We start from the raw sequence: 21299 nt of genomic DNA, 5'->3' as shown, positions 1-21299 counted from the left end.
ATAGATCATTGAAGTGTCATGAACAGGTGCAGAAAATAATCAATAAGGCTAATGGAATGCTGGCCTTTATATCTAGAGGACTAGAGTACAAGGGGGCAGAAGTTATGCTGCAGCTATACAAAACCCTGGTTAGACCGCACCTGGAGTACTGTGAGCAGTTCTGGGCACCGCACATTCGGAAGGACATATTGGCCTTGGAGGGAGTGCAGCGTAGGTTTACTAGAATGATACCCGGACTTCAAGGGTTAAGTTACGAGGAGAGATTACACAAATTGGGGTTGTATTCTCTGGAGTTACGAAGGTTAGGGGGTGAGCTGATCGCAGTTTATAAGATATTAAGTGGAACGGATAGGGTGGATAGAGAGAAACTATTTCCGCTGGTTGGGGATTCTAGGAGTAGGGGGAACAGTCTAAAAATTAGAGCCAGACCTTTCAGGAGCGAGATTAGAAAACATTTCTACACACAAAGGGTGATAGAAGTTTGGAACTCTCTTCCGCAAACGGCAATTGATACTAGCTCAATTGCTAAATTTAAATCTGAGATAGATAGCTTTTTGGCAATCAAAGGTATTAAGGGAAATGGGCCAAAGGCAGGTATATGGAGTTAGGTCACAGATCAGCCATGATCTTATCAAATGGCGGAGCAGGCACAAGGGGCTGAATGGCCTACTCCTGTTCCTATGTTCCTATAATGGGACAAGTAAAGAAACAAAAGATGGGTCTAGAGGAGGTGTAAATGGCAGCACAGATGGGAGTGGTGGTTTATGATCTGAAGTTTTTGAACTCAATGTTGAGTTCAGAAGGTTGTAAAGTGCCTGATCGCTGCTCCTGTGATGAGATAAATCTGTGAGGACGATCCTGTCCCACTTGTTAGGCAATGGCAGAGTGGCACTGGCAGAGAATGCTCAATGCCTGCAGCAAATCTTGTTAAATATTATATTCAGTGCATCCAATCTTGTCCTGCGTTGAAGCAGAATTCCACTCAGTCACAAGATTAGCTTATTTGAGATGAGAGTGTCTGTTCAGTTTCCATGGGATCCTTCTGGCTACCAGCTATTCCCGACCCATGCACTGAATTGCCTTATTGCTGAGTTCTGGTCCTTTCAATTTTGCAGTTTTTCCTGATGCTTCAGAATGCCAATCTGCTCACTTTTCACTCTGTTAAACTCTGTAATGTTTGATTTTCTAAATGCTGTTGATGGAGTCCTTGAGAAAGAGGAAAGAGACAGAGGGAAACAGACAGACAGAGGGAAACAGACAGGCAGGGGGAAACAGACAGACAGGGGGAAACAGACAGACAGGGGGAAACAGACGGACAGAGGGAAACAGACAGACAGAGGGAAACAGACAGACAGGGGGAAACAGGCAGACCAAGGGAAACAGACAGACAGAAGGAAACAGACAGACCAAGGGAAACAGACAGACCAAGGGAAACAGACAGACAGGGGGAAACAGGCAGACCAAGGGAAACAGGCAGACCAAGGGAAACAGGCAGACCAAGGGAAACAGGCAGACCAAGGGAAACAGGCAGACCAAGGGAAACAGATAAACAGAGGGAAACAGACAGACAGAGGGAAACAGATGGACAGAGGGAAACAGACGGACAGAGGGAAACAGACGGACAGAGGGAAACAGACAGACAGGGGGAAACAGGCAGACCGAGGGAAACAGACAGACCAAGGGAAACACACAGGCAGGCAGACAAAGAGAGACAGTCAGACCGATAAAGAGAGACAGACAGAAACAGACAGAGGGAAACAGACAAACACAGGTAAACAGAGAGAGAGAGAGACAGGCACAGGCAAAGAGATACAGACAGAAACACACAGACAGAGGGAAACAAGCAGACACAGATAAACAGCCAGGGAGAGACAGAGGCACATCTACATCAACATCCTGTTTCTCTTTGGTCTGTGCTCCAACTCAGAATCAATCTGTTTGTTGAAATATCTCAGCTGGCACAAGGAGGTTGTCCTTTAACCTCTGGGACCTGGGTTTCACTGCAGCCCATACAGACGAGATGAAAGTCTCTTCTCTCTGATTGCTTCCAGGGTCTTGGGTGAAATGAGTTTGGGGAAACCGCAATCCAGGTCCAGGTGGCCCTAAACAACAAGGCAGAAAAAAACTTGCCCTTCCTATTCACAACTTGTGACCGATGCAAAGAAAAATTGCTAAGACATTATTTTTTTTAAAAAGAAAATGATACCTCGCCAAGCTTTTAAGCTGCCCCAGCTGCCTGTCTCTCGGGGTCATGGAAGTTTCAGAATCGGGGATAATGGTTTAGCCATACTGTGAAATATCACAATTTAATCAACTCCAGATCCCAATGTTTAATTTCCTGTCACAAAGTAGCAAAGGAATGATAGGTAGACATATAAAAATATACTTCTCTTCACTGTGTTTCATTGCATAATCACTGCTACTCGTGCAGGGGTCACAGGTTATGTTAAGGAAATGCACCTATTTGAAGAATACTACTTAAAGATTTTAGCAGCCCAATGTCATACTAGGCCGTATAGACCAGAAGACCCTACGTTCTGCTCTCGGTCTGCGCTGAGGGGAGTGATCTCTGCCCGGGCAGCAGTGAAATTGCTACAATTGGCTTCATCACTCCTGGGCTAGGGAGAAGAAACTAGAATCATAAATATAAGACAGTCACTAATAAATCCAATACGTTATTCAGGAGAAACTTCTTTACCCCGAGAGTGGTTAGAATGTGGAACTCGCTACTATGTGGAGGAGTTGAGGCGAATAACATAGATGCATTTAAGAGGAAACTAGATAAGTACATGAGGGAGAAAGGAATAGAAGGATATACTGATAGGGTGAGATGAAGTAGGTTGGGGGTGGGGAGAGGCTTGCGTGGAGCATAAACACCGGCATGGACCAGTTGGGCTGAATGGCCTGTTTCTGTGCCGTAATTTCTATGTAATCAGCCACTGGGGGGGAGGAGGTATTAACCCATGTATTTAAAATAGGTTAACAGCCCTGCTAAAGCCTCAAACAGGAAGTTCAGAGAACATGATAAGCGCTCACAGTGTCATTACAGACCATAATATCCTCACCTCCGTTAATTACTTTCTTCTTATTTCATGATGACGCTGTAGCTGAGAATAGACGGCCATGTGTGAGAGATCCACAGTTGGTAATTTCTGCAACAATGTACTTTGTACAACAGTTAACCTATTCATGTCTAACTTTTATTATTTCAATGTCTTAATGTTTGGAACATACAGAATACATGTGAGGTACAGTGATATACGTGGGCGTCGCTAGCAAGGCTGGCATTTATTGCCCAACCCTAGTTGCCCTGAGAATGTGGTGGTGAACCTTTTCCTTGAACCGGTTTTGATACAACCAAGTGGCTTGCTAGGCCACTTCAGAGGGCAGTTAAGAGTCAACCATGTTGGTGTGGGACTAGAGTCACACATAAGCCCAGACTGGGTAAGGACGGCAGGTTTTCTTCCCTAAAGGACATTAGTGAACCAGTTGGGTTTCTAGGAGAGTCACTTCATATAAGATTTTGAGGGGGCTTGACAGGGTAGATGCTGAGAGGGTGTTTCCTCTGGCTGGAGAGTCTAGAACTAGGGGGCTTAGTCTCAGGATAAGGGGTCAGCCATTTAAGACTGAGATGAGGGGGAATTTCTTCACTCAGAGGGTTGTGAATCCTTGGAATTCTCTACCCCAGAGGAGTCATTGAGTACATTCAAGGCTGAGATCGATAGATTTTTGGACTCTAGGAGAATGAAGGGATATGGGGATCAGACAGGAAAGTGGAGTTGAGGTGGAAGATCAGCCATGATCTTATCGAATGGTGGAGCAGGCTCGAGGGGCCGTATGGCCTACTCCTGCTCCTATTTCTTACGTTCTTATAGAATCATCGAATCATAGAATTGTTACAGCACAGAAGAAGGCCATTCGGCCCATCGAGCCTGTGCCAGCTCTTTGTAAGAGCAATCCAGTTAGTCCCATTCCCCTGCTCTTTCCCCGTAGCCCCGCAAATTTTTTCTCTTCAAATATTTATCCAATTCCTTTTTGAAAGCCACGATTGAATCTGCCTCCACCACCCTTTCAGGCCGCGCAGTCCAGATCATAACTACTCGCTGAGTAAAAAAGTTTTTCCTTTGGTTCTTTTGCCAATCACCTTAAATCTGTGTCCTCTGGTTCGCGACCCTTCCTTCAATGGGAACAATTTCTCTTTATTTACTTCATCTAAACCTGTCATCATTTTGACGCTATGTTCATAGTCACTTTTACTGATACCAGCTTTTAATTTCCAGGTTTTTAAAAAAACTGAATTCAAATATTGATCTCACCTGTCTCTGGATGACACAGTCCAGTAACATAACCACTAAACCACCATAGATCCCATTAATGAATTTTCAGGTCAGCCCACTTGGATATAAAGTCGTTTCCCTGCATGCATCCTCTGTATCTAACCATTCTGCCTGCCCTTTTGATGTGCAGGGACATAATTACACTGCAGATATCAGTTTGAGGCCAGTGTCTTACTGAGAGTGATGCGGTCAGCGGACTGGAGTTACACACTCGTACATTCCCCCCAGTGCTGTCAATCTCCGACCCCTGGCCCTCCTACAGTTCTTGGCAGGAGGCGGAATATAAACTTAGCAGCCTCTGCTCAGGTGGTGGCGGCAGAGCCCCACTCTTCCCCACCTGTGTTCCTGCCTCATACAAAGGCTTTCAGCTGGTTCAGTGTCAGACTGCGTTGTGACACGAGTTGCGTTTGATCCAATTTATTTAAAAACAAAAACTCGTGAAGACACTTTTGTAATAGAAGAGGAATCGACCCCTTTGTGTTGTCCTGTCTCTCCTCTCTCTCTCTTGATACCCCACCATGGTATTCAAGGTAAAGGCAGAAAATGCTGCCAGCACTCAGCATCTGTGGAGAGAGGGAAACATAGGGTTAAAACATTTCAGGTCTATAACCTTTTATCCAAATCAGACTCTGCCCGGTCCCAGTATAAGAGGATGGAAGCGCAGGGCAGTACAGGCACCTTGGAAACGGCGCATAAAACTCACTCAAACAGCAAACCCAGGAGTAGGTGTAACAGCGCCGTTACACCGCCAGCTCTGCGCTGGTCTTTGGCCAGCTGCCGCTCGCTGGTGTCCCAACAACCAATTCAATGTTAAGGGAAGCAAAGAGGGTCGGTCAACTCTTGGACAACATTTGAAAAGTGTCGGGCAGCCCAATTTTTCAAAGTTCCCTCCGCACCGGGTCGCAGGTACAATTCATACCCGCCGGTGGACTGCGAGGCAGTACAGGGTCTCCTGTCACTTACCTAAGTTCGATGTGAGTGAGTTTACGCCACAGTTACATCAACACATTTCACACCAAACGTGAAGCCAGAACCTACTTCATGTAAACACGAGGGGGTTTGAGTTGTAACAAAGTCACGATTTGCACGAGTGTCTGCTACTTAAACCGAAGATCAGCCATGATCTTATTGAATGGCGGAGCAGGCTCGAGGGGCCGAATGGCCTACTCCTGCTCCTATTTCTTATGTTCAATCTGCTTGAAGTGAAGAGATGTGAAAGAGATTTGTGTTTGGGTTTACAGCAGACTGGAGTTATACTTTCCCTCCAATCCGGTGCACTGTTTTGCATTCAGAGAGCGGCGACTGGCTTGCTGGGATGTGTGTCTATCATTGACTCAGTGTGATGTACCCTCGCATCCCACAACACAGCATAAAATAAAAAAAAGTAAAGACTTGCATTTATGTAGCACCTTTCACAATCTCAGGATGTCCCAAAGCACTTTCCAGCCAATGAAGTACTTTTGAAGTGTAGTCATTATTGTAATGTAGGAAAATAGTTGTTTAATTTTGTGGAAAACTTAATAAAAACCTTTACAAACTTTCTGAATATCATGGAACAGCAAACATTTTTTTAAAACACAATTAGCTGTGACCTGCCATCCTACAACCGAACACACTGGAGTTAGACGTCAGCCCATACACAGAGCAAGGGGTGAGGCTGCCTGCTGGAGCTCGTTTCATTCACTGGGAGTCAATATTCCTGATTGTCTGTCAACACAACAGTGACAGTGTAATCACCAATCACCCCCTTTATCAGACAGCACATTGTAACCTTCTCAGCCACACTCACAAACACACCATCGCTTTCAGAATCCACAAAATTACTCCAGTTAGCTGCTTGTCTATTTCAATTAACCGTTCATCTTATTCTCTTTCTATATGCTATGCTCTTCTCTGTCACCTACTGCAGGTGTCTCCTTCTGAGGGGCTTGCTATTCAGCACAGACTAGGAACGTAGGATCAGGAGGAGGCCATTCAGCCCCTGGAGCCTGTTACGCCATTCAATTAGATCATGGTTGATCCGTAACTTAACTTGGTTCCATAACCCTTAATGCCCTTGCCTAACAAATATCTAAACCAACCTGCCTTCTGCCTGCTTTAGTATTGCCATTGCTGGCAAGTATTTCAAAAACTGTGTACAGTCCTCTAACCTAGCTGTTAGGCCACGTCGCGCTGACATGAAATGGTTTTGGGTGAAAATCAACATGGAGGCAAGGGTTTGAATCAAGAGTCAGGTCAGCCATCTGACCTCCAAGAACGCTGAAGCCAAGTTACCTGCACCAACTCAACGCAAAGCCAAGTTTAAAAAGTTCCCATGTGAACATACTAGCAGCTATTTTCTGTTTCCAATTTTCTCCCATTCCCTCACCCTCCTGTTCTAGGGACGTAGGCAACACAGACAAGCTACTGTCTATTGACCATCCCTAATTAAGGGACAGCCACATAGCGTGGGACTGGAGTCACATGTAGGCCAGACTAGCTTTAGGTAGCATGAATAAATTAATTGGATTTTTATAACAATCCAAAATGATCAGATTTATTGAATTCATTTTTGAAAACTTGCCATGGTGGGATTTGAACCTGTGAACCATAGGTTACTGGGCCACGACTATTAGCCTACCGTACTCTCTTCCCCTGCAAGTATTGAGTCCTTCTGCTGGATTTTTTAAAGCTGATTTTTGAATGTTTTTGATGCTAGGAGAGTACAGACCTCCCACTGCTTTCTTCCATCATAAAAAATTGAACATTAAATTAAGAAAATTTTTAAAAATAACATTATAAAAATATAATTGGAGTCTGCTGGCTCTGCATCACACTCAAAGGTGTACAATAGTAATTATCCCCTCTAGTATGCAGAAGGTTCCTAGAATAGGTGCCTAACTGAGTACTGATTTTCTGCTCTCTTTAAAATGAATTTCCAGTTGGGGCTAGTCAGCCACTGTACATCAACCAGAATAACTTGCATTTATATAGCGCCTTCTAACATGGTAAAACGTTCCAAGGCGCTTCACAGAAGAGTAATCAGACAAAAACTGACACTGAGCCAAAGAAGGAGACAGGTGACCAAAAGCTTGTTTAAAAAGGTAGGTTTTAAGGAGCGTTGGTAAAGGAGGGGAGAGAGGTAGAGAGGCGGAGAGCTTTAGGAAGGGAATTCCAGAGCTTAGGGCTTAGGCGGCTGAAAGCACAGTCGCCAATGGTGGGGCGAAGGGAATGGGGGATGCACATCATTCTCTTCAAATCGCCTCAAAGCCCCCACCCACCAAAAAAGTTAAAGGCACTGTCTCATTTAAAAGTGTTTGCCAAACATTTTTTGAAATGTTTATAAATGCATGATGACGGTTTCTTGAACACATCATGGTGAGAAAATCCTCACAATGTTTGATTCACCTGCCTCCCCAAACTTGCTCAATAATTTTTCATGAAAATGGCACCCTCTTTAAGGCCAGAGAAGTCTTCCGAAGCTTTATTTGAAGCTTCCCATATCCTTGCAAACCGTATGTTTTAGTTCACAAAGGTCGCAAAGATGAGTACAGGTGAGGGATGCCGTCCAACCAATCTAGCTCATCCCACCATAGAAACCAACAACATACCCAACCCCATCACAGCATCTAACTGCCTCCTGAGTTTGTGTCTCTACTTTTCCAGCAGGAAGTCCATTCCAGGTATGAATCACTGTTTGTGTGAAATGTTTCCTGACATCAGTCACAGTTGATGACTAAATTTCTTTTGCTTCTCCCATTTATTTATCAGAATAATCTCACCACCTAAGGTTATTGTTGATATTGCACACCATACTTTCCATAGAATGGCATTCACCTACATAACCGCAGTCATTATGCCTCCAGAAACTCATTATGTGAGGTGCTTTAAGATGATACAACGTGCTGACACTCCATATAAATGCAAATAATTATTTTATTATTCTCTGCTAGTTAATCTTGCTGCTAAAACGATGAACTCCACCAGTCTGTGCTGAATTAGCTGATCTTAGTCGAGGCGGCAGTTCAGGACACCACAGCTGCGCTGAGTGCCCTGAGCATATCGGGGGGAAAAGTTAATCAAGGATTCAGTCCAAAGACACCCTGCTGAAAAGTGTGTGTGTGTGGGGATGATGGTCGAGCTCGTCTGTGGTGCTGCCCATGGTCAAATAGGCCTATGACATCATTGACTGGGATCACAAACCACAGCAAGGTACCGGTAGTTACAAACATTCATTAAACTATCCCAGCAGGGGGTCAGTACCTTCAGGAGAGGAGGGGGTAAATTAGAACAAAAAAATAACAACTTTTCTCTAACCAAGCAGATGTGCTAATTAGTTAATTTGATTATCTATCAACCACCAGTCAGTACTATACCTTTGTGTAGGGTTAGGGGCTCAATGTAAATACAGGTCAGAAAAGGGCAGTTGCAGTTAGCAGGTGATTGTAGCCTAGGAATTACATTGTGTGAAAACGCTTAACACTTTTTTTGTGAAAGTTACTGAAAGTTGTCTGCTTGTTGGCATTCAAATGCATGACCTCAAAGAGGCAGGGAGCTGGATCTGATGCCTTAGACTGCTTGGCCATATCACCACTAACTAGTTGATTATAAATGGGTTAATTTAAATACCAAATGTATCGACGTAATTAATTACGTAGAATTACATCAAAATTACAGCATAGAAACAGGCCATTTGGCCCAACTGGTCTGTGCAGGTGTTTATGCTCCATACGAGCCTCCTCCCACTTTATTTCATCTAACCCTATCAGCATATCCTTCTATTCCTTTCTCCCTCATGTAATTATTTTTTCTTTAGTTCTTTGCCTTAAATGCATCTATGCTATTCTCCTCAACTACTCCATGTGAGAGCAAGGTCTGCATTCTAACCACTCTCTGTAAAGAAGTTTCTCCTGAATTCCTTATTGGATTTATTAGTGACTATCTTATATTTATGACCCCTAGTTTTGAACTCCCCTTGACTTTATGTTGCTTTTCTATGTCCCTGTTTTCAAAGTATTATTTGATTTACTAGTGGAGCTCCTGTGGCATTGCTCACGAGCCAGATGATACACCATTTTATAATGAGAGGAATGTCATAGCATATAATGCAAGGCATATTATTCTGCTGCTAAGGTTGAGCTGACTTTAATTTAGTTTGTGCCCTTAAGGTCACAAAGTCTAAATTGCTAGAAATAGGCCCATCATGGAGTCAATTGCTGATGGTGAGGTAATTTGCAGATGCACGTAAGTTTCCAGCTGCAGGTCAGAAGAATCCAGCATTGAATGACTGACTTACTGTTTAAAATACTTTTTTGACATTTTGATGTGTTAATTAGTTAGCTGAAATCACACGGCATCATTTCTAGAGTTAAGAGTTTGTAATGCAAATTCTCCTGGTTTGTTTCTCTAAGAACTGAACAACTTGCATTTATATAGCACCTTTCACATTCTCAAGACATCTCAAAATGCTTCACAACCAATGGACTACATATGAAGTACAGTCACTGCTTTGTAGGCAGCCAATTTGTGCACAGCAAGGTCCCACACACAACCAATGGTGGTGTTGGTTGAGGGAGGAATGTTGGTCAGGAGACTGGGAGGACTCCCTGCTCTTTTTCCAATAGTGCCTTGGGATCTTTTACTTCCAATTGAACCAGGCAGAAAGGGCGTCCGTTAGCTTTGGAATCCCAGTGACCAAGTGTGTGGAAACTGCAAACACTGTCTGTAATTCTCCAAACACTGAAGTTATGCTCAGTTTACAGGGTCAACATGGGAAAGTCCCAGTTCTGGACCATTGAGCGTGGTTCAGGACACAAGGAGCTCAGAAGTGTTACCAAAACAAGAACGAGGGAAATAGTAAATTGTGTTCACTCGTTTCGGTGACAAAATGCATGAAACTTGCAAAGCTTTAATGTTTCTGAATCGATACAAAAAACAGGAAACAAGCCAAAAAAAAAACGACTAACAGTCTGGATTGAAAATCCTCCGTTCCAACAGTCCTCTGTGCTTTGATAATATTTACATCAACTCTGCACCTTGAAAGTTTATTTAGGGGGGTGAATCTATGGGATAAAACGGACCCGGTCTGTATTTGGAAATGACTGCCATACTTTCATAGATTTTTTTTACTAAATGAAACACCTGAAAATTATGGCCAACCCGCTCTGCCACACACCAGGGCTTGAAATTGCTCTACAGGTTCCTTGTTTTGTTTCAAAACTGTCGATGAGATTTCATTTTTTATTTCTCCGGAATCTCCCACAAACAGAAAACAAGAACTTGAAGTGAAGTCGTCGGTTTGACTCCACTTTCCTTTCGATCTTCTTGTTATTTTCTATTCTGTTTTCGATGCAGATTATTTGATGTTCGTTTGGAAAGTATTTGACCCCAATGACCTGTAAAATACAAACCCCAGCTAATATTCAGCAAGGATCAAAAAAACAAAAAAGAGTAAAATATTCAGTGCATGTTTTTAAAAATGAATTTAATAACTGAGGCTTTTAGCTTAAATACCTTTATTTCCCCCCTTCTGTCCCTAAAATATCCCCGGATGATTTTAGTTATTTAAGGACGACTAATGATTTGGCGGTATCCATAACACTGATAACTAGTTACACACAAAAGGATATTACTTAACCTTACCCTGTAACAAGTGAGACTATATTTTTTCATAAACAGAAACCATTAGTTACACAGATTCCCTGATCCTGTTATCTCCCGGAACTCACAATCTATTCTTGCCGGACCCCCTCAAAAAAAATTAGAATTACAATTGCAGGGGTTTAAAGTATGTTTGTAGTAATGGTGTTTGAAACACTGGACCCTTTCCCCTATCGGGCAAGGGTTTAATCTGTGGGATGACTCCTCCTTTCATAACCCTAACTCCCAAATTTGGGTTTGTGTAAATGCGAGAGGGAGTTACTCTTTGTTATTAATTGCAATTTCTCTTGGTCCCACACTAGTTGAATTGTTCCCTTATGTTATGTCTGGTACACTTTGTTGCTGAAAATTTGACTTTAAAAAAAGATTCCGCACTGAGCAGGTTGGTCGCTATGTCACAAACGCTTTAGCGAAGGTTTGCTCCCTTGGGTGTTGGTAACGAAATTGTTAACGCTGTTCGTTTACCATTTGTTTAAAAAAAACACCTAATAGAGAAAACTTTCATGAACACACATGCTACAGTGATACCACATCGTGCCCACAGTAACCCGAATCATTGTTGTCATCATTATTTACTCCCCAATCAAAGCCGTTCAAAATAGGCTAGATTTTTAATTTTTTTTTGGCCAGGCTAATTGTAAATCCGCACTGCGCTTATAATGTTTAATACTCTAAATCCCAGCCTCAAGTGACTGCAAGAGAAAGCATAGAAAGGGGGATGAGTGACAAGTCTGTGCAAAAGGAAATGTAGAGATCGCGAGTGTTCCACCCTGGGAAAAGTGGCAAATGTACATTGTAAAATGTTACTTTGATTGATGGCCAATATCTGAAACCTCCAAATAATCCGCCTTCATCCCGTTGTGTTACCACCAAGTCTCTTCGCACAATCTCAAACCTAACTCATTTTCCTCGGAGTTCCCTGGACCCCCTCACCTCCCTCGCTCTGCCCCTTCTGCCTACTGCCCATAGCCTTTAAAAACGCCCAAAGTTTGGCCTCACCTAACTCATCCACCTAATTGCACTCTTCTATCCTACTTTCCCCAGCCTCGGTGGCGTCCTGCACTAGGGGTATTGGGCCTCCCTCTTGGCTTTTCCATTTCTCGAACAATCAGGAGCCCCCCACCCCCCCCCCCCCCGCAAAAAATATTAACATTTTCGAAGTCAAGTAAACGGTTTAAGGCCGACTTTATTTTAAGAACAAGATCACTTAACAGATTTTCCAAACGGAATCTTTATACACTGAATTGCCTCTTAAAGTGCTCTTTTAATAACATCGATAATATACAAAGGTAATTTTGTTTCCCCTTAGATATCGGGATAAGGGCAAATAAATAATAAATAAATCAATAAATTACAACCATTAAATACTGTACGAACGAAATCACATTACATAAAGATAAATTGCACATAACCACTTATTTCTTATGAACAATATTTTTTTAAATAAGTGGACATTGAGTCAAACAGGTAGGTCTGTAACAGTGACCCTGAGGTCAGCTATTCATTCTTCATATAGAAAATTTCGTGCTTATAGTCCTTGAATTTATATTCACAATCTCCATCGATAAGTACAGGTACACTGGACCTCTCCTGGCTGTCAGTGGTTTGGGTCCCCCCCCCCCCGGCTTCCATGTGTCCTGGGTCGCACCTTTTATTTAAAAACTTTTTTAAAATTATTATTTACAGTACTAAGGATATTATTTTATAACGTCGCTTGCATTGTTGTGTAAACGGCTGGTTTGTCACTGCGGGAGCAGAGGAGGTTTGAAGGAACAGTTCCCAGTGCAATGTCGAGGGGTCAGCATCTTACACGAGAAATGGTGGAGAGCGTCGTGTGCTTCTGGGTGCAGAGAGATGGGAATGTAAGAGAGAAATGATTAGAAAATGGCACAATGTATCTTTAAAATCTCTCTCATCGACTTTGATTGGATGCGCGCACTTAATCAATATTTATGATATTGTTAAATCGTCCTTTTAAATCATTGGCAACTTACAGCTCAGAAGGAGGCTATTCGGCCCATCGTGCCCGTGCCGGCTCTTTGAAAGAGCTATCCAATTAGTCCCACTCTCCCTTGCTCTTTCCCCATAGACTTGCATTTTTTTTCCTTTGCAAGTATTTATCCAATTCCCTTTTGAAAGTTACTATTGAATCTGCTGCCACCTTCCTTTCAGACAGTACATTCCACATCATAAAAATTCGCTGCGTAAAACAAATTCTCCCCCTCTCCCCTAATAAATATACAATTATTCTGCTCTATCTTCCTTTACTTTCAATGACTTTTCCACCTAAAACGGATCAGATCTTTGTCCTCGATTCAGTATTTTAAACTCATTTTTACCATATTCATCTTTCCCTTAACTTATTTCTATTCCCACCTGCCTCCTTATATTGTCTATCCTTCCTCTTAATATCGGTTTTTCCTCATTTTTTTCTTCCAACTCCTCATTCTCTCTTCGTCCACCTGAGACCCTTTCCCGTTAGACTAAGGATTGTGCTCCGGCCTATTGTCAATCCTTTTATAAAGACCGTGTCATTCAGATTATTGGGATGAAGTCATTACCTTTTAGCTTTTGTTGGATCGCATAACGGGCTTTCCTCTCTTGATCTAGTTCATTGCAGAGCGTGTCTGTCAAAACGAAATGAGTCCGACACTGAGAAAAGCAGCAAAAATGCTTGAACAAAAACTGAGAGAACTTCAGCGAGTCTCAATAAAACAACCCCAGCTGTATGCTTTTCTCCCCTTCAGCTGCCTTGCAAACTCAAATGAGTTCTAGATGAACAGACAAAATCATGCGCTGTTTAGATTTGTATACACAAAACCACGGCGCAGCCAATGTTCTGTCCCCATGAAGGTGGATTGTGCTGGAAGGCAAGCAAAAAACCAGTTGAAAATTAAACCAAAGTTAGGCACTACTTCACAGGTAATTTTACGCCTCGATTTTTAATTTAGGCACCATGAAAATTGCAGTAGAAGAAAAATTCAATCATTTATTTGTAATGATGCCTTCAAGCCGTTTGTACATAGGATTCAAACGCAGAGGCTAATCAGCCTGTACTGAGAAGGCATGGGCACGTTTCACGGTAACACATAAAAGGTCAGTGCTATTACAATTGAAATTATTGAAAAATAATTTAACTATAAATGGTCTTAATGCACTCAATGAAATGCTTACTGGAGAGTGCTCAGATCATGCCTATAAACACCGACACGTGATTACATTTTACCTCTAACGATTTGGAGCTGTTGAACCATTTCTTCTCTGTAGGCCAATTCCCTCTTCATTTGATCCTGAAAACTGTCTGTAGAAAAAGTAGGGCAGATTTCAAGTGAATATTTATTGACACACTTTTTGTTCCATCTATAGCAGATTTATTTCAAAAGATCCTCTTCGCCTTGTCTATTGGGTTTAATCCCAATTAACGAATACTTTTTTTTCCCTCTCATGTAGTTGCACCTGTCACTAATTCCCTTCTCTTTTCTCACCCAATGATTGCGGCTAACTGTCCTATTTTTGGCCTCTATATAAATGCAATAGAATGATATTACGAAAGGTGGAGAAAGGGAATGAAAATACATTTGTAGCCTGACTGTCTTTAGACTATTTTCCCTGAAAGGATTTGGTAATTAAATATACAATCATCCACATCTGCTTTTGTAGAACAATAAATTTGTTAACAAATTGAAGTCACAACAGATTTATCCATCAGAATTTGGGAGCAGTAATTAATGCTAGTCATCTTTCTGAAGCAAACCGTTTTAGTTCACGTAATATCTCGGGGTTAACATTCTGCCCCCGATAACAATTTCAGAGTGACAGTGACATACCTTTCAAACTCTGAAATTCCCGTTCTAACTTCTTCCTAAGATCCATCTGTTCCAAAAGCAGTTTTTGTAATTCTTCTGAAATATGAATACAGAGAGTGAGGAGTCTTAACTCGCTTCCATATTTGTAAATAAACCTGCTGTGAGAATTTGTCTGGGACACTGAATGACTCATTAAAGGAAGGGCATTTTTTAATCTGGTCTATAAATTCAAAAGGATAACATTGTGTGAGGGGTGGCAGTTTTGTTTTTAAGTAAAGTTTCACTTCAGGTGAGAGTTACCTGAATCTCAGGCCACAAGTATTAAAACAACCCTCCTGTAGTTTAATCAACCATAATACACGCTGCTGTTCTCACTAACCATCTTACTCGTTGGTCAGTACGGACCTCACGGTCACCATTAACCCACATGTACCGGCGCATTATTCACGATAAGTGCCCCGCATCTTCATTCATTTGCTTGCCAATAGGTACAATAGCGGTAACACGTCTTAATTCATCCAGGGTGCGCGCATTCATATTAATGATGCTTAATGACATGTCAGCCCCGTTAACACTCCCCATCGGGTGCAGAACCATTAGCTCCAGAGAAATAAAAACGTGGCAGCAGCGATTTACAAAACCTAAGACTAAATCGTAAAACTTACATATTAATTTAGAAGAGACGGGTTAGATCCGTTACTCTTCGCAGCTTGGACCCAGTGAACAGGTTGGTTATGTATAACTCATCAGTTACAAAAAAAAACCCCACCTTATTCCCGGACTCAATTCGTACTGCAATTCGAAAATCAAACGGCGGCAAAACAAAATGTTAAAACACACTAAAGATTTGAGACCGTGACTTTCCTCCTAGGGGTGAGAGACTATTCAGGGACACCCACTAATTATTTTAAAGCAAAATAATGAATAAAAAATGTTGCTAAACTATATTTAAACTCGATAAACCGAGTGCATAATTACAGAAATTCTCATTGCTTGCTCCTTTCTGCGCAGGCACTGTTAAAGCCTTTGGTTCGTTCTAAGGAATTGGTTCGTTCCTTTAAAGTTTGTCTTTCCTTAAACTGCAGTCCCAACTTTAAATTTCGGGATGTTATGTACGAGGGACTTAGCTCGAAAGAAAAAGTTGACAAACTATTAAATGAATGAAATGGTAAAAGGGATCCTGATTCTCATTCACTTGCACGTTGCTGCAACAAAGATTTTGAAATCCTATAAACTGTGCGACTCTTTACAAGTAAGACAACTATAAATGTATAGGATTCTAGGTAAAGGTGAAATTGATAGAATCAACCCGTGTTTCGGTTCCTATGCAGAATATAATATTATAAAAAGTCAGAATTCAGACCTTTCCCCATATTTTCAATGTCTTTTTCGACCAATTGGGTCCTTGGGGTCTCCAATCTAATCCCATCTTCACCTGTATGAAGGGTATAAGATGAACCTCGTCAGATACATTATGCGGGAACGATTGCTTTAAAAAATGTTTTTTTTCAGTATCTATCTGTTCAAACCTAGTGTAAAAGCATCGCCACAAAGCGGCGGGGAAAGTTTCTGAGCTCATTGGTGAGGATGGGATGCTGTGTGGTGCAAACTTTAAGGTCACGGGTTGTGAGATGGATGAATCTGAGACAAACAATATTGGTCACGAAAACTGGTGGCTTTAATGTAAACACTACATTCGAGGTGTTTGCGTCACTAACATCCCATAGGAGAAAACATCATTCACTAAAAAAAATAGCAGCACAGACGTTCACCGAGAAAGAAAGGAAGCCTAACATATATTACACAGTATCATAGTAAATATTGTGAAACTGGGACATCTCTACTGCACCCACTCGGCCAGTAAGAGTTGTGCTTTTCTATACAAACCTGGAGGGTGAGCAAGTTTAATTGAACAAGAAACAAATAACTTTATTTAATTGAACAAGAAACTTTGTCTAGGATGCTCTTAAGGAGCTCGAAAACTAAAATGACCAAACAAAATACAGAGCAACAATACTTTAATTGCACTCTCCCAGGAATGGTGAATAATGTGCTAACGAACATATGGGGCATTGCACTGTTGATGCATGTTATGTGTAACATGACTGATATGTAACTGTTTTTATTCAAGCTTTGGCCTTCTTGTCAGTGGTTTACATTATAATCTTCATATTTTTACATTCAATGCCAAATACAAGCTCTCGTAAAAAATTGGAACAATCCGATTTGGTTTGACTCGAACCAACTTCTACACAAATTCCTTTATTAAATCGTTGGTCCCAAGCACAGGGCACTCACCCCGCTCAGTGCTCGCCGAGGTTTCCTGGGAGACGCTGCCCTGCTCCTGATATGATTTCCTGGACTCGGAGTCCTCCGCCGTGCACTGATTGTCTTCTTTATCTTGGTCTTGGAATACAACAAACCGATTTTCAGTGTGAGCAACCGACATATGATTCTAATTACCAGACTGACAACGAATAGCCCATATCAGCGGCCCCCATAATTGCCTGGAGTTGTCAAAGGACCTTTCCAATAAAGAAAATGCCAACTCTGCAAGTTCATTGCAGGGTCCTTTCTATCAACAGAATTGTCCTTTACCCATTTTATTCCATATTCTCTACAATTTTTAAATTAAAAATGCGAATTGTTTTATTATAACATCAATACCTCGGTAACTATTTTTAATTTTAACCATTAAACGCCGAGGATTAGCTCTAACTGTTCAAGAAGCAACTCAGTTTCTTTATGTAGACATTCATTTCAATCTTCTCACTTTTCACACATCTACAGATGACCATAACATATTAGAGTTCAGGAAAGTTTTACGTTTCTGTTGAAAATGAAACACGCCGTCACTTAGATTAATGCAAGAAGGGGGGAGGGTTTACCGGCTGTATCTGCGCTGCAGATGTAAGTGGGCGCGAGACCCACCGTGGAAGGATTTTCCACATTGTGCAAATGACCCTCTCGTTCATGTGAAAACACCTGCAGATAGATAAATAGATAAACATATAAGAGAGATATCTACAGGCTGGTTACTGCACTCCATATTCATTTCCTAATGCGAGGCCTCCTGTTCAAAATCCCTCTCCTTTAGTTGACAACAAAACGAGAGCGAGGGGACCTCCCCCGAAAAGTCCCCGGGATTTAAAGAAGTGATCTTCAAACCTCTAGTTGGTATTAAATTCTATTTGTGTGCATTAGTTTTAATAAATGCAATTATGGATACTTGAAAGAAAATGACTCAAATTAAAATGCAGCCGAACCCCACAAGCGCCCATTGGCGGTTCCAGTCCCACATTTACAGCATCGGCGTAATTTCAGCTGCATTAAATAGGTTCTTATAATTTGGTTAATTACTCTTATTTAAATGTGTCTGGATGTTAATTTTCAGGTGTCAGAAGGGCTGCACCATGTGTCGGGATTGTCTTTAGGTTTTGATGAATCTTCTGATTAAAATTGTAGCTTATTGTTAATATATTCAAAATATATAATCTTAGTTTATCTTCTATTTCTCCAAATTGTTTATTTTTTTTATCTCGACAGGCTTTTATAAAGTGAATATGATGGTATCTTGAACAGATTGTTTTTTCATTTTAAAATTACAGAATTAACATTTCAGAAAGGACAAAAATAATGTTGTCTACCTCGTGACTTTTCTCTTCCACACTTTGCTCGCCCTGTCTGCCTTCTCCTGCTACTTGTTCGCCAAAGGGTGTTCCCAGGGTCTCTTTGTTCGATGTTTCGTGTGTGGGTTCTGGGTTAGCGGGGGTTTCTTGGGGAGGGATCTCTGTCTCTTGGACGTTTTCCACCACAGTTGGAGAAGGTTCATCTTCTGGACATCTGTTCGACTCCACGTCCACCTCGGGCTCCTCTCCATCGCTGTCCATATCCGGAGACACCGACCTGAAGCTTGAACTCTCGCTCATAAAATCCGGGGAAACGTAGCCTGGCCTTGCGCCGTTGTACACCTCTCTGTTGCCATAAAGTTTCGCGATGCTCTCCGCATCTTTGACGACCGGTCGGAAGGCTGAGATGTAGTTGAGTTTACGAGGAGTGAGGGACATTCCTTCTATGGACCTGGCCTCGTCTCCCGATCTGTCCTCCTCGTTTCTGGAGTGGGTGCTTGAGCACCTTTCACTGTCTGCCAAACTGTCCTTGGGAGTGTTGGTACTTCGGTCACTTTGCTCTGACACGTCTATTTCATTCTGCCTGGCATTTGGATTCTCTGTGACTTTTGGCTGGGCTTGTGGGTACGGGGGCACCGGTAAAGTACCGGCAGCTGGCCAAAACATTGGGAAAGATGGGTAGACAGTGTCCTTGCTACCTGGCCAGAACATGCCAGGCAAGCTTCCCTGCGTTTTTTCTCCCACCACATTGCTGTCGTCCTTTTTCTGACACAGCCCAAAGGTCGGGAATCCGTAGGGATGCGGGAACATGGGAGGAGGGATCTTCTGCAGCATCCCGAAGCTCTTGCTGGGTACTGGGATGACAGGGTAACTCCTGACGTTGCTCCCCAAGTTCAAACTGCGTCCTTCGTCTTCGCACCTCATGACTTTGTGGGGGATATCTGAATTCCTGGGAGGGATGGAGCTGGGTCCGTGAGCTTTCAGAGCAGAGGACCCTCCGGATCCGTGGTTAGGGAGGGTTCTTTTGCGGCTCCCTCCATTGAACATTGCCTTGACATCTTCCCAAGCGTGGGCCAAATAGTCAGACGGTGTCTTGTCTGAAAGTTTGAGGTGCCTTCGCCAAGAATTGAAGTTAGCAGCGTCTGGTTGGGTATACTTAGCGTCCGGGACTCTGTGAGAATGGAAGATGAATTTATTTGGAGAAAAGTACATATTACAATAGCTGCATTTGATGCACTTGGCTCGAGAGCTGTTATACCTTGCTGGGATGAAGTTGCCGCGGCAACCCCAGGCGCACTCATGGGATACATCAAAGGCAAAGTTCTCGGGCAGTTTGGGAGGCGAGTGCTCCCCTAGAAAAGACTTGCAGAGCCTTTCCGCTTCTCTTTTAGTGATCATGCCACATCTTCTGGAGGAGATAGGCATAGCTCCGGCCCTGCGAAGGATCTCTAGTTGGACCGGAGTGCACTGGACGCAAGTGATACCCAGGGCCACCCTCCTATTGTGGATCTCGTTGTAGCTATAGTTTTTCAGCAGGGTGTTTGAAATCTGGGCCAGGCACAGTCTCTCCTGGCCGTCAATCACCAATGAAACAATAGGAAGCCCGTACAGAATGGCCTCCCCGACTGTGTTGGCTTTCAGATTGCTGGAACCGGGGTGCTCACGCTGGCTGTAAGGCTGGAGTTCCTGCTTCGAGTTCGGAGAAGAGGCGGTGTCGTTTACTACTCCCAGCTGACTGGAAATCTTCTCCATTCCGGAGATTCTGTAGAGAAAATAGAAATAAAATGCGCCAAAAAATTTTATATATATAAAAACATGTTTTACATTTCAAACCGCGATTAGTCATTTTATGAAAACCGATTAAAACGCACAGCATTTTGCGACTCAAAGCTTATCTCATGCATTAACTGTGCAAACAATTTGGTACCAATAATTAAAATAATTCATCATACTGTGGGATATTTGAAAGAAATATTTCCGATCTAAATAAACGAGGTTCTCATTTGTAAATATATAGAATGCTGTCTAAATATAAATACCAAATTATTTAAAGCTGCGTCCCAATCAGAATTTTAAAAAAATGCAATTTATTACTATTAACTGCAAGCAATCCTCTCTAAATTTACAATGTTTTAATAAAGGAAAAATATTATTTCCCCCTTGAAAATAATGAGGGATTTTCAACTGATTTACCCAGACACAAGTTCCTTTTCTGTGTAATATGTTGACTGCCACATGAAAAGTAAAATCCGGTGATATTATTTCCTTTTAAAAAATATAAGCACTTTCTTCCTCCAGTTGCTAAACCCAGCGCCACACTGTTGTAATATTCAATTAGATTTTTAGAAAACGAGGCCAGACGCCACATATGCAATACTAATGCTTGTGTAAAAAAAAATCGGAATTCTTCCATTTAAGAATCGGAGTTGTTTTTTTGTTATTCTTGTACAATTCCTACCTGCGCTGCCTCACTTCAGGATTCAAGAAGAGCCTTGTGTTGAGGGACAGGTTTATTCTGTGGTGCAGAGAGAAGAAATTGTATTTTTAGCCGTGGTGACTATCGCAATATTTAAACCAAGATAATAAAAAAAAAACGCACTTTAAATAAACTTATTTTGCTTCCGCCGCGCTGTAATCCTTGCGAGACATCATCTTGCTAAATGTATTTAATCCAAAAACGGAGAGAGAGACAGGATGAGCGACGCGGTTTAAGTACTCCAGCGATTTTACAATAACGATTGATACGGTCAATTAGTATTTACATCACATCGCCAGCCCGGATCAGATAAGTGAATGGGTTTAAATCGGGAGTACTTCCTGCAATATAGATCACAACTGCTGTTTGTGAAGCATTCTTGACTTAAGACTTTAAATGTATTTATAAGGGG

At 42.0% G+C, this 21299-nt stretch overlaps 1 protein-coding gene across 1 annotated transcript; it reads right to left on the bottom strand.

Moving 5' to 3' along the window:
• Nucleotides 1-12368: 12368 nt before the first annotated feature.
• LOC137301596 (SKI family transcriptional corepressor 1 homolog-B-like) lies at nucleotides 12369-20917 on the bottom strand. Its single transcript, XM_067971147.1, has 9 exons — nucleotides 20870-20917; nucleotides 18430-20173; nucleotides 17671-17767; nucleotides 17081-17188; nucleotides 16146-16217; nucleotides 14804-14878; nucleotides 14203-14277; nucleotides 13538-13603; nucleotides 12369-12816 (listed from the first exon to the last, which is right to left on the bottom strand). The coding sequence occupies exons 2-9, from the start codon at nucleotides 20161-20163 to the stop codon at nucleotides 12719-12721; spliced, it is 2325 nt and encodes a 774-aa protein (XP_067827248.1). The 5' UTR covers nucleotides 20164-20173; nucleotides 20870-20917; the 3' UTR covers nucleotides 12369-12718.
• Between the last annotated feature and the right edge of the window lie 382 nt (nucleotides 20918-21299).

The sequence above is a fragment of the Heptranchias perlo genome, chromosome 34, assembly GCF_035084215.1.
Source record: "Heptranchias perlo isolate sHepPer1 chromosome 34, sHepPer1.hap1, whole genome shotgun sequence".
Lineage (NCBI taxonomy): Eukaryota > Metazoa > Chordata > Chondrichthyes > Hexanchiformes > Hexanchidae > Heptranchias > Heptranchias perlo.
This window is presented reverse-complemented; position numbering and strand designations above follow the sequence as displayed.

Coding starts and splice junctions, on each gene's coding strand:
- LOC137301596 (XM_067971147.1), bottom strand. CDS start 20,163: ATGGAGAAGATTTCCAGTCAGCTGGGAGTAGTAAACGACACCGCCTCT. Junction 17,189..17,670: donor CTGCAGCGCAGATACAGCCG/GTAAACCCTCCC, acceptor TTGTATTCCAAG/ACCAAGATAAAGAAGACAAT. Junction 14,879..16,145: donor CATTGAAAATATGGGGAAAG/GTCTGAATTCTG, acceptor TTCATATTTCAG/AAGAATTACAAAAACTGCTT.